This window comes from Wyeomyia smithii, chromosome 2, assembly GCF_029784165.1.
Source record: "Wyeomyia smithii strain HCP4-BCI-WySm-NY-G18 chromosome 2, ASM2978416v1, whole genome shotgun sequence".
NCBI lineage: Eukaryota > Metazoa > Arthropoda > Insecta > Diptera > Culicidae > Wyeomyia > Wyeomyia smithii.
Window position 1 is genome coordinate 41,118,969 of NC_073695.1, and position 11,645 is coordinate 41,130,613.

At 42.5% G+C, this 11,645-nt stretch overlaps 1 protein-coding gene across 2 annotated transcripts; it reads left to right on the forward strand.

Annotated features, from left to right (window-relative positions):
• Positions 1–780: 780 nt before the first annotated feature.
• On the forward strand, positions 781–11,508 carry LOC129721967 (cell division cycle protein 27 homolog). 2 transcript variants are annotated; one of them, XM_055675110.1, is made up of 7 exons: positions 781–1,327; positions 1,435–1,566; positions 2,645–2,720; positions 2,794–2,941; positions 8,256–9,195; positions 9,254–10,111; positions 10,178–11,508. In XM_055675110.1, exons 2-7 carry the CDS (start codon positions 1,543–1,545, stop codon positions 11,009–11,011), a joined length of 2,880 nt encoding a protein of 959 aa, XP_055531085.1. In that variant the 5' UTR covers positions 781–1,327; positions 1,435–1,542; the 3' UTR covers positions 11,012–11,508. The 2 variants fall into 2 exon arrangements, with proteins under 2 accessions (XP_055531085.1, XP_055531084.1); XM_055675109.1 differs by having other exon boundaries at positions 781–1,566.
• Positions 11,509–11,645: the final 137 nt, after the last annotated feature.

Below are 11,645 nucleotides of genomic sequence, written 5' to 3' on the forward strand. Positions count from 1 at the left end.
AGGAAACAGAAAAGAGCAAAAACATCAAATTTGACGTTTCTATGTTGTTCTCGATGTTTTAACTCATAGCACACTCCCTCGCGTTGGACAGCCCTGCTTTATACTATTACATTTCATTTTATTCTGTATAATTTTGTTTTATAGTTTTGTATAACAAAGGAGCGAAATCATGTTTATAGCATTAGAGATTTTCGCTCGAACGTCACCAAAAAATGAGCCGCCGCGACTTTGCTGTCAAACATCAGTGTCTTTCCCTCTCTCTTCCTCTGCTAGCGAAATCGTTGATGATTGTGGTAATTTGATTTAGGGATGGGAAATATCGACTAAAATGGATATCGATAATTATCGATAAATTCCCTCATACCATCGATAACTATCGATAATTATCGATAGTTTGACAACTAGAACCAGATGAAGAAAAACAACAAAATGTTGCTCCCGTTGTGGACAGGAACAATATTTAAAAGTTTATTCGCAGACATAATTCGCACTTAGGCAAAATCTTGTCGATGTCCGTCTAAGGTAGAGTGAGCGAAAATGAGTATCACTCAATTTTCTAACAATTTTAAAGAGGATTTGATGTGAAAGCAAACAATCATCGAATTCTCTTTAAACAAAGTCTAGGCCAATATATTTTTTCAGTTCTGGCATCATTGTGGAGTATAAATGCCAATGCGAGAAAAATATAAATAACTATCGATAGCGCGGAAAGCTTAACGATTCTATCGATAGCCGGCAACTATCGATACTATCGATAATTATCGATAGGTTTCCCATCCCTAATTTGATTGATGTTCGTCCGTCGTGTGCGCTCTCGTAGTAGGAAAAAAAAGTCAAGAAATTTCGAGTGCAGCATTTTGTGGAAAATCGGTAACAGTTCATTGCAATTCTCGGGTAAAAAGTCGCTCAGCGTGTAGTTTAACTACGGATGTTTGAATTTGCAGTAGCGGAAAGTGAAGTTTTTCGGCTGAAAGTAGTGGAAAATCAAAATTTGCCTTCCAGTCAGTCAGTGTTGGGCTGCAACGACGAAGGTTGCCTTGGTGGTGCACCTAACCCAGAAAGAGAAAGAAAAAGCGTTTAGCGTTTTATAGGGGAGCGTGACCCACCGTACCGTACCCAGCAAGACGTCATCGACTAGCAGATCCATTCGTTTCTATTGTACATGGGCATCGTATATTTTTTGATTAGGCAACAATAAAAAGTTGCAATCGAAGAGGGAGAGCTATTGCAGAAGCTACAACAGCAGCAGCAGCCGCTCTAGAGTAGCAAAACCGTTCGTTTGTTGTGTTATTGGATTTAGCAGCAGCAGCAGCACCAGCACCAGAAGGTAGCAACGAAAAGTGAACTCTGGCAGCTGAGAAAGTGTTGTAATGTATTCAGTGAAATTTGTTTTTCTTCATCATTGCCGCAATCGTGGAAGTTCACCTTGAGTAGCAGCTACAGCAGACGGGTTACTTTGAGTTCGGATACTGTTTCGCTTAGCCGTAGAAGCCGTAGATCACTTCCGGGTGTTGGGAATAGTTGCTGAGTGTTTACGGAAGAATGATCGTGCAGGAACCTGTACAGGTAAGTGGAGCAAGAGCGTGGAATGGGAGTTGACAGTTACGTCAAAGCTTTTTTTCCATTGCCTGTCTACGTTGGTGCTACTCAATTGAAATTCGTACGATAGAAGTGAAGGGACAGAAGAAGCCAGTTTCGTTTAGTGGAGACCGCAATCTCCAGAGCAAGATTGACCAGTCAAAGACTGCTATGCAGTAGCTGCTAGTGTTCGTCTCGATAGTTCACATAATCGGAAAATCAATAATAATATAAACATGTTAAAAGAAATTTAAGACATGGCATCTATTTACTGTTAGAAGCTACCAGCTAGCAGAAAAAAATGGAATTCCGGTCACAGTGAAATACCAACATGTTTGATTCTCTTCTCTTCTAACTGTATTATCTTCATGGCTTGTAGTGCTTAGCATAAGCTACTACTCAGCCTCGAAGGTACATTCTCTTCATCTTTGCATCACTGATGCAAGTAGTTACCAACTTTGCAAATTTTCTTGTTCTGTTAAGAGCATTTAAAATGTCTTGATCACATCTTACGGATACAATATTATAGGATCTCAGGTTAACTCGTATAAAGAATATGAAAATACTCTCTAAAATTCAGTGAATATAAAATTTAATGATATCGGTAATTCGAGCGACTTTGATTGTTTAAATTTAAAAAATCTAGGCTTCTCTTTTACTTTTCTTTAGCTTCAAAAGTTAGGTTTCAATATAAACTTGATACTTCTTATGTAAAACCGATAGTTTTAACTTCAAAAACAATATCTCTTGGTACGTGAACCATATCATACAAAAGAAACACGATAGAAACGATATAACACTTTTATTATTAGACGATGTTTATTTAAAAGCTCGAGGAGACACAACGCGTATTAGATGACGAAGCGGGCGGAACATGTGACGTCAAAGGAGGCGTACAATCATAAGCGGATCCAAAAAAAAACAGCAAAAGTAGAACGAGATTATTGATCGACTACGATTTATATAGCATAAGCAGAAAGCAAGCAAGCAGCTTAATAGATATCGTGCAATAATCAGTCTTTAGGAGCGCTAACCAATTGAATGATTTCTCTATCTATATTTACAGGCCGCCATATGGCATTGTCTGAATCACTACGATTATCAGGATGCGATCTTTCTGGCGGAGAGATTATTTGCCGAAGGTAATTTTGGTTCGCGATTTTAAAACTGGGAGCTACCAAACTAAGCCCACAAAAAATTCTTTCTTATTTTTAGTGGAATCGGAGGAAAGCTTATTCCTGCTGGCGACCTGCTATTATCGGGCTGGACAAAAGCACCAGGCTCACTGGCTCCTGTCGACGAAAGGTGTCCGCTCGACGCAGTGCCGGTTTTTGTTGTCCAAGTGTGCCTTCGACCTGAAACAGTGAGTACCGTTTATGGCTATCATTAGTAATCATGTGGGATAATGTAGACGTAGATCAGGGGTTTCTAGATGTTTTGCTCGGCGGAGTACTTTTCAAGCCAGAATATTTGGCGCAACATCTGCATTTTTGTATCATCGAGTCAATTGTCGTTGAAGTTGATGTGGGATATGTATTGTCATTCCACAGATGAATGAAATAGCGTACATTAGAGAATAAATTTGGTTAGGATTTTTTATAACTTCGTTGGCTTTCTTGAATGGCCTCATTTGAAACTCGAATTTGCATTCTATACGACTAGGAATAACGCATTCTACGATTTATTTATTATTTATTTGACATTTCGTCGTTATGACATTCCCTTATTCACAAAGTTTCTCCAATTCACTCGGTTATTGGCTGTCGCTCTCCAATTGCTGGGACACCATGTACTCCCCGCCAGATCTCACTCCACCTTGCCCGCTGCGCCCCTAGTCGCCTTCTTCCTATCGGATTCGAAGCAAAAACCATCTTTGCAGGGTAATTGTCCGAAATTCTTGAAGCATACCCTGCCCAGCGTATTCGTCCAGCTTTAGCCACCTTTCAAATACTGAGTTCGCCGTAGAGCTGCTCGAGCTCATGGTTCATCCTCCATCTCCATATTCCGTTCTCCTGCACGCCGTCGAAGATCGTCCTTAGTACCCGTCGTTCAAAAACTCCGAGCACTCGCAGGTCCTCCTCGAGCATTATCACTTTTCATGCCCGTAGAGAACAACCGGTTTTATGAGCGTACGGAAGCTTATTCTGTTCGACCGCAATTGGTTGTGTAGCTCTTCCAACCCAACCGATTCATTGTTTTTCTGCTGCTTGGTGGCATCCTTAACTTTGTCTATCGTTGGGGCTGGCACGTCTTCTACGTTTGTCCCACCGACGGGATCACTTTCTCCGCCACCATTGTTCTCAGTCTGGACGCCATTCAGGTGTTCGTCAAAGTGCTGCCTTCACTTTTCGGTAACCTCACGATCGTCCGTCAGAATACTGCCATCTTTATTCCGGCACATTTCGGCTCGCGGCACAAAGCCTCTGCGGGATGCGTTGTGTTACTGGTAGAACTTCCGCGTTTCCTGTGAATGATGCAGCTGTTCCAGCTCTGTATACTCCTCCTCTATGCGGCGCTTTTTCTTCCGGAAGATTTGAGTTCGCTGCATCTTCTTCTGTCTGTGTCTGTACGTTCTGACGAGTGGCATTGCGCATCTTAGCCGCCCGCGCAGCGTGCTCCTCATCTATACCCCCCTACATTCGTCGTCGCATTACTCGTTTCGTTGGGTTCGTCCCACATGTCCGATGACGTTCTTCGCTACGCTGCTGATGGCTGTTTTGATGGTGTCCCAACAATCCTCGAGAGGAGCTCCCTTCGGCTGGTCCTCCTACGGCAGCGCAGTTTGGAGCGAATGCGCGTAGTTTTCGGCGACGTTATGCTGCTTCAGTCGCGCGAGATCTAACCGGGGCGGGTGTCGGTATCAAATGTTTTTAACAACGGAGAGTTTTAGGTGCATCTTAACCGTCACCAGGTAGTGGTCCAAATCGACGTTAGCGCTCCTATAGGATTTGCCGATACACAATCTGGTCTGATTTGGAGACCTCCAGGTGCACCTGTGTAGGAGGTTGTGCTGGAAGCAAATACTACGCACGGGCATTTCTTGGAGGCGGCATAGTCGATAAGTCTTAGGCCCATTTCGTAGGTCGCGATGAGCCTTTTGTATGCCTCCTTCTGGCCGACCTGAGCGTTGAAATCCCCTATGACGATCTTGATATTATGTTCTGGACGGTGGTTATACTCACGCTCCAACTGCGCGTAGAATTCATCGTTGTCTTCGGTACTTCCGAGGTGAGGGTTGTGCACGTTTATGATGTTGATGTTGAAAACTGGCCCTTGATTTTCAACCTGCACATTCGAGAGCTGATTATCCACCGCTTAATAACACGTTTTCGCATCTCTCCCATCACTATAAAAGCTGTCTCCAGCTCATGTGTGTTGCTCCTAACATGCTGGTTTGAGCCGCTCTTAACATGGAGCATACGACCAAGTTCCCACCGGGGTTGGTTATTCGATTTTCCCTTAGTTGCTCGTATCCCAGTTGGCATATATAACTTTGTAAGATTCAAATCTCAAACGAGCATCTCAAGTAATTTCAACTCTATATACACATTTGAGCGATTTAGAATTAACATTCTTATTCTTATTTGCATTCCACCTTGGAGGCAACAATTACGCCATTTTGAATTTTTGACAAATCAGAAATTATTGATGTTTCAATTTACTGTTTAGGATCATCGGCAGGTCCAAACATTCCAATAAGCGAGTATCACGTCAACATTTTCCTATACAAATTCCTTCTTTGATCTGCATTTGGATGCGGCCGGCGCTGGTATCGCCCAATATAAAGATTAAGGTCACCAGTTTTTACACATTGAGGATGCATGTTGGTCCCAAGCATCATCTGGTGGTTCTCTGTGTAATTACAGTTGATCTGGCAATAACGGAGAAGCAACCGCAGGCAGTCAATCATGCTCATGCTCATGCTCATGAAACATCGACAGCTCCGAACAACTTGATGATCAAACCACATTGATGAATTGGCTCTTAGCATAAATGGCTTAGCCGTCGTACACAAATTACGTAACGCTAAAAATCTAGATTTCAGACCCCATCTCTTCCTATGTAACAATGTGCAATGTTCGATATTACTCCTTTCCCTAAATTACATAACGCTGAAAAACCTGACCCCCTTCCAAATTTTAAATTTTGCGCAAACATCACAGTTACGTAACTGTCTCATCTACTCCGCTCCTCCGTATGTTACAATAACAATAAGTAAAGCAGATTTAATCCTCCTCTCCTCTGTCTATGGGAATGCGGGATAAAAAGCAAGCCATTTCAGTATTTTTTTCGGTTGGTGTGATAAGAAAAATATTTAGTGGGTGCCAATGAGAACTACCATGTGCATAAATGACGAATGTCAAAACGTAATCGCAAACATGTCTCAAACGCCAAATTTATTGTACAGAAGCGTAAAATGATAATTTTCCTGGAATATTATCCATTTCGAGATAAAAGGCTTGAAATGCATATTTAAATAATTTCTAGACGATGAAAAAGTGATCATTAACGATGTTTATATACATTTAACTGTTGCAAACTTTTTACATACCATTGATTCGAGAAGATTTCACGCTGTTTCACACATAAATTACGTATTATGCAGAAAAATAAGAGACTGATGTGCGATACATTACTCTTTTTGCTTGCAAAGGTATCATTCGAAAACGTAAATTCTGGTTGAAAGAGCAAACATGAGCAATGGCAACCACTTCCAGAGTTTCTAGAATATGCCAAATTAAGAGAAAAGGGTGATTCAACGGAGCACCTCGAGATACTTTGTTTGACAATCGAGTTTAAATCGGAATGGCCTTTATTCTCTAAGCATGAAGAATCATAACCAAGAAGCCTCTAACTTTCACATGCGCTACAACATGCCCCATAATAACATGTGAAAGGTAGTAGTTGCATGCCGCCACCGTCGCCATTTTAGTTTCTACTTGAAAAGATATAGAGTATATAAAAAAAAAAAATTTGGAAATTAGGAAAGTTTTTTCTAAAAATAACCTACCACTTGAATAGTCCAAACCGCTTCGCCGTAAATGCGTTTCATGGTGAGTCCTCGAGGTTATTTTTATCATTACAATATGTCTCAATTATCTATAAAACATATCAGTATAAAAAGTTGGTTTAATAAGAAATTCACTTTTTTGATTTTTGTCTATAAAACATTGCATTTTACGAATAATGACAAATGAAATGTCAAAGGCATACCTAATACATTTCAATTGAATCAACTTTATCGAAGACACGATGATTCTGTCTCATAGCTAATTTTTAGAGAGATTTTCATGTATTGACCGGTTTAAGGCCAAGAAAGCGACCCCCTCACTGCTCAGGGGAGGATCATGTGAAGACAAATTGTTATTGTATTTTTATGTATCGCGCACACTTTTGATATCACATTCAATAAATTTTAAATCAGGTAATCTCACGTCGAGACAAACCTTTTTAAGTATTTTAGGGAAATTGGGGCAAAATTCACATTTTGCTGACATTTTACGTGGATCAGACCAATCGATTTCTGAGACTTTTTTCGTAGAATTAGTTTTCGTAGAATCACCGTTATGAACGATACAACTTATGTAAAGGCGGTTTAGCAGTTTTATACCGCATCAGGAAAAAGGACGGTGGCCGAAATTTTCAAAATTATCAAACCAAGTCATATCAAACTCTAGGTCATATGCACGTGTATTTTTTACCACTATGGGAACCATCAATCAAAAGATTTACGTCCAGAAGTGTTAGGCACTTAAAGTAAAAAAGTGACTGCTACCATTCCTGCAGCAACATGCTAGACCTGTGCTGTTTTGGCCAGGTTTAGCGAGCTGCACCTATGAGAAAAAGACAATCGAGTAGTACGATGAAATTTGCATACTTGTGGTACTCAAAGACTACAACCCTCCCAACAGACCAGAGCACTGCCTTATCGAACGGTATTGGGACTTGGTCAAATGGAATAAAGTACCACTGGAACCATCATAGAAGTTTCAAAACGCGGCTATCTACTCGATTGTAGCCACTAACTAAGCACTGAGTTAATAAGTTCCGCGTGAAAAGTGTCCTACTATATATCATAGTTCAGTTTGAACTCGTTAATAGAATCCTTCGTAGATATAAGGCCAGACTGGTTTCCACGACGTCGAATCACTATCTGTTTGTAAATTTCAATACACTAAAGTCGCTTTTTACGCGGGGGATACATGCCGCGTAAAAAAAACCGCGTAAATTCCGGAATCCGCGTAAAAAAAACTGCGTAAATTCCGGAATCCGCGTAAAAAAAACCAGCGTTAATTCTGCATTCCGAGTGAAGGGAAACCGAAATACGCGCAAAAAAAATACCGCGTAAATTCCGGAATCTGCGTAAAAAAAACGCGTAAACTCCGGAATCCGCGTAAAAAAAAACCGCGTAAATTCCGGAATCCGCGTAAAAAGAAACCCGCGTAAAAAAACGCGTAAAAAGCGAACTTAGTGTAATTTTTTCTTATAAAGATAAAACATACCTGGCACATATCTTACTGTATGTGCCTATGGGCAACAATGTGTCAAAGATTATACTCTAGCTGCATGGAGACTTTTTATTTCTAAATGAAGTAACCAAGCTTACATCTTATTTTTTCTGCTAACCAAACGACAAATCACTAAAAATTATCTTTCCCTCTGCTCCACCTATCTAGATACTCGGAAGCGGAGCACACATTGATCAATGATGACCACCTCCGGGCCCGGCACCTGGACGAGGTGGCGAAGGAGTTCGGAGATATTGGCTGCTTTGCGTTGGAACTGCTGTCAAAGATTTGCCAGAAGACTGAGCGCTCCGGTTTGGCCAATGATGCCAGCCGGAAGGCAGTGAACCTGAATCCATTTTTGTGGCACTCGTTTGCTGACTTGTGCAACCGAGGCGAGAAGCCGGACCCAAATGCGATCTTTCAGGTCCCGAGTACCGATGTGTTTGCAACCACACAGGCGGTCCATCCAGGACTGAGTTCTTCGCTGGTATGGTTTGGAAATGCCGGAACGGGTGGAACTGGTGGTGGAGGTGGTGGGGGAGGAGGCGGGGGGTGTTTTGTAAATCTTGAAGGTGTCGAGCCACAGCTGATGACCGGTGGACCATTTTCAACTCCCATGGATCAGGTTTCCCAGTGTCTGGTACAAGGTTTAATCACCACACCAAATAATCCTCCACAACTGCAACAGTCTCAGCAGGGACAAAATAATAGCATTATAACTGGTATGAGAATGGGTGGGGGTAATCTCAACGCGGACGAGCAGACGCCGGATGTCGGAACGCCTTTCCGCAAGCAGCAGTTCAAGTATCTGGCAGCTTTAAGCCCGACTACGCCTAGCTTCGGGGTTCTACCCATTCTTAGCAGTCCCACATTGAATGAACATTCGGCACTGATAATGACTCCTTCGCCACAACAACTTTCCTCGGCGACTGGTTTCCAGCAGCAGCAAGGCCCAATACAACAGCAACAAGGCCAACAACAACAGCAGCAAATTATTTCTGATTGTGATCAGCAAAAAATGGCGTTAATCAGTAGTAATAAAAAAATGCGCGGGCATCACAATCTTGGCACGATGGGAAACATCATCAACCGAAAGAATGACACGGCGGTAATTTGAAGTTGAGTTTAGAAAATATTACTGTCTCTAACGAATCTTTCCTTTGCAGGCGACAACTATGCTGCTGCAGCAACAGAGTACAAACACGAAACCGGCAGTGTTTAGCCAAACTGGTAATCAGTTGACGACGCCGAGGACTCCAAACACGACTGGGGGTGCCTTGCAGGCGCAAAATGTCCGTCGGAGTTCGCGGCTCTTCAGTAATAATAACTATTCCGTCAAGGAAAATACCAAAAGTCCGCAATTGAACAACAAATTCGTAGCACCGCGCTCACCGCCTCGCAAATCGAAGCAGCGAATCTCCAAGAATTTGAACAGTAGCGCTGTTAGTATGCTGGAAAACGTCGATCGAAAGTCTTCAGCCGGCAGCGATGGCAAGGAGAAGATTGAAACGATCACTTCGAGTGAAACGCTGAGTGAAAAGGTTTTCATTAACAACAGTATCAATAGTGCCCAGAAAATGGCCCAGCAGGTGATGGCAATGAAGAAGCAAAGCGCCGACGGTTTGATGATATTACTGAGGGAGCTAGGACACGGCTATCTACGGCTACAGAGTTACGATTGTGAAAAAGCGATCGATCACTTCAGTAACGTTCCACCGCATCACTACCGCAGCAGTTGGGTACAAAGTATGATCGCGCTGTCCCATCACGAGATGCGGGAATACGAGGCGGCAGTTAATATTTTCCGAGAAATACACGACCGCGAACCACACAGGTTGCAGTACATGGAGATTTACAGTACAGATCTATGGCATTTGCAGAAGGATGTGGTCTTGTCTGCGTTGGCACAGGACCTGATGGCGCAAGATAAGGGTTCCCCGGTAACGTGGTGTGTCGCTGGAAACTGTTTCTCCGCGCACAAGGAACACGAAACGGCGATCAAATTTTTCTTCCGTGCAATACAGGTAAGTTGTTGAACGGAGGTTGGTGGTTGATTCTGGTAGAAGAAATGATCGTTGTATGCTTTCCAGGTGGACGAGGACTTCCCTTACAGTTACACACTGTTAGGTCACGAGTTGGTAATGACGGAAGAGCTCGATAAGGCTCTGTCCATGTACCGATATGCTGTCTTGCGTGATTCGCGACACTACAACGCTTGGTTCGGCATAGGTACTATTTTCAGCAAGCAGGAACGGTACGAACTAGCGGAGCTGCATTATCGAAAAGCGCTAGCAATTAATCCGAAAAATTCGGTAATTATGGTACACATCGGAGCGATGCAATTCTTCCTAAGGAAATCGGAACAAGCGCTACGTACGATGAACGCAGCGATTGCATTGGATCCGAAAAACCCGCTGTGCAAGTTCCATCGTGGTTCGATGTACTTCACGATGGGTCGATACCAGGAGGCGTTGAAGGAGTTGGAAGAACTGAAGCAGATCGTGCCAAAGGAAGCCGTAGTGTATTACGTGATGGGTAAAATCTATAAGAAACTCGGCAACGTAGACCTAGCTCTAATGCATCTTAGTTGGGCGACGGATTTGGGTTCGAAGGGGGCAAATAATCAGATTAAGGATAACTTTGATTCCATCATGCGGACACAGGATGGTGCTGCTTCCAGTGGACCCGGATCGGAAGCGGGAGCAGCCGGCTCGAGTGGTGAAGGAACCGATGGAGCAGGTGTCAGTAGTAGCGTCGGGGGATTCGGTGGTTTGAACAATGAAGCCGACATAGGCAGCAGCAGTGTAGATCCGGACTTTTTGGTCGGCGGAGAGCAGGCCTCTAGCGACGACTCGACTGCTAACGCACGAAATGAATCAATCGATGTCATCAGTAGTAATCTGTACGATAGTGATAGTTACTAGAGCAAATTTGTTTACTTCTCCCTAGGATTTTTTTTTCACTTCTGTCACTCCGGAAAAGCACAGTGTATAAACCGCTTTTCCAACGCTTCCCTGGTCGTCCTTCTGTGCACACTTCGCTTCTTTTGGTTTATCTTGGTTTAAGAGATTGTTGTTTAAAAAAATCTATAGCTTCAAAAGGTTCAAATTTTATGTCGGTCTTGCTCTGTTACGAAATAACAAATGAGTAGTCGAATTGTACTCCCGTGAATCGTTTTATTCCAACCATTATCACCCCCATCCGAGTACCTTTGTTTAGCTCCTCATAGAAAAGCAACAAAAAAAAAACGTCTACAAGTAGGTAGCACTGGACATTTGATAGTAAAATAATGGTTACATTATGAGATACAAGAAAAAAAAAACACACATACCGGAGTCAAAGCCATTGTGAAAACAGAAAAAAAATCTATTACTGCTGCGAGTACGCGAAAATATAGTGGAACAAATTGAACTTAATTTAAGTTGTTCTTTTATTTCTTTTGATGAAAATCACCCTCACAAGTGGTTCTGAAATTAGATGTACTTCCGTGATGTGAGTGACATCAATTCAGAACTAAGTGGCGGTTACGAAACTTCGTAAGACATTTTTAGAAAGGCA

What these genes read in the sequence shown, in the direction of transcription:
- LOC129721967 (XM_055675109.1), top strand. Translation starts at nt 1,543, where the DNA reads ATGATCGTGCAGGAACCTGTACAG. An exon ending in TCGTGCAGGAACCTGTACAG is followed by an intron (nt 1,567 to 2,644) that starts GTAAGTGGAGCA and finishes CTATATTTACAG; the next exon opens with GCCGCCATATGGCATTGTCT. An exon ending in GGAGAGATTATTTGCCGAAG is followed by an intron (nt 2,721 to 2,793) that starts GTAATTTTGGTT and finishes TCTTATTTTTAG; the next exon opens with TGGAATCGGAGGAAAGCTTA.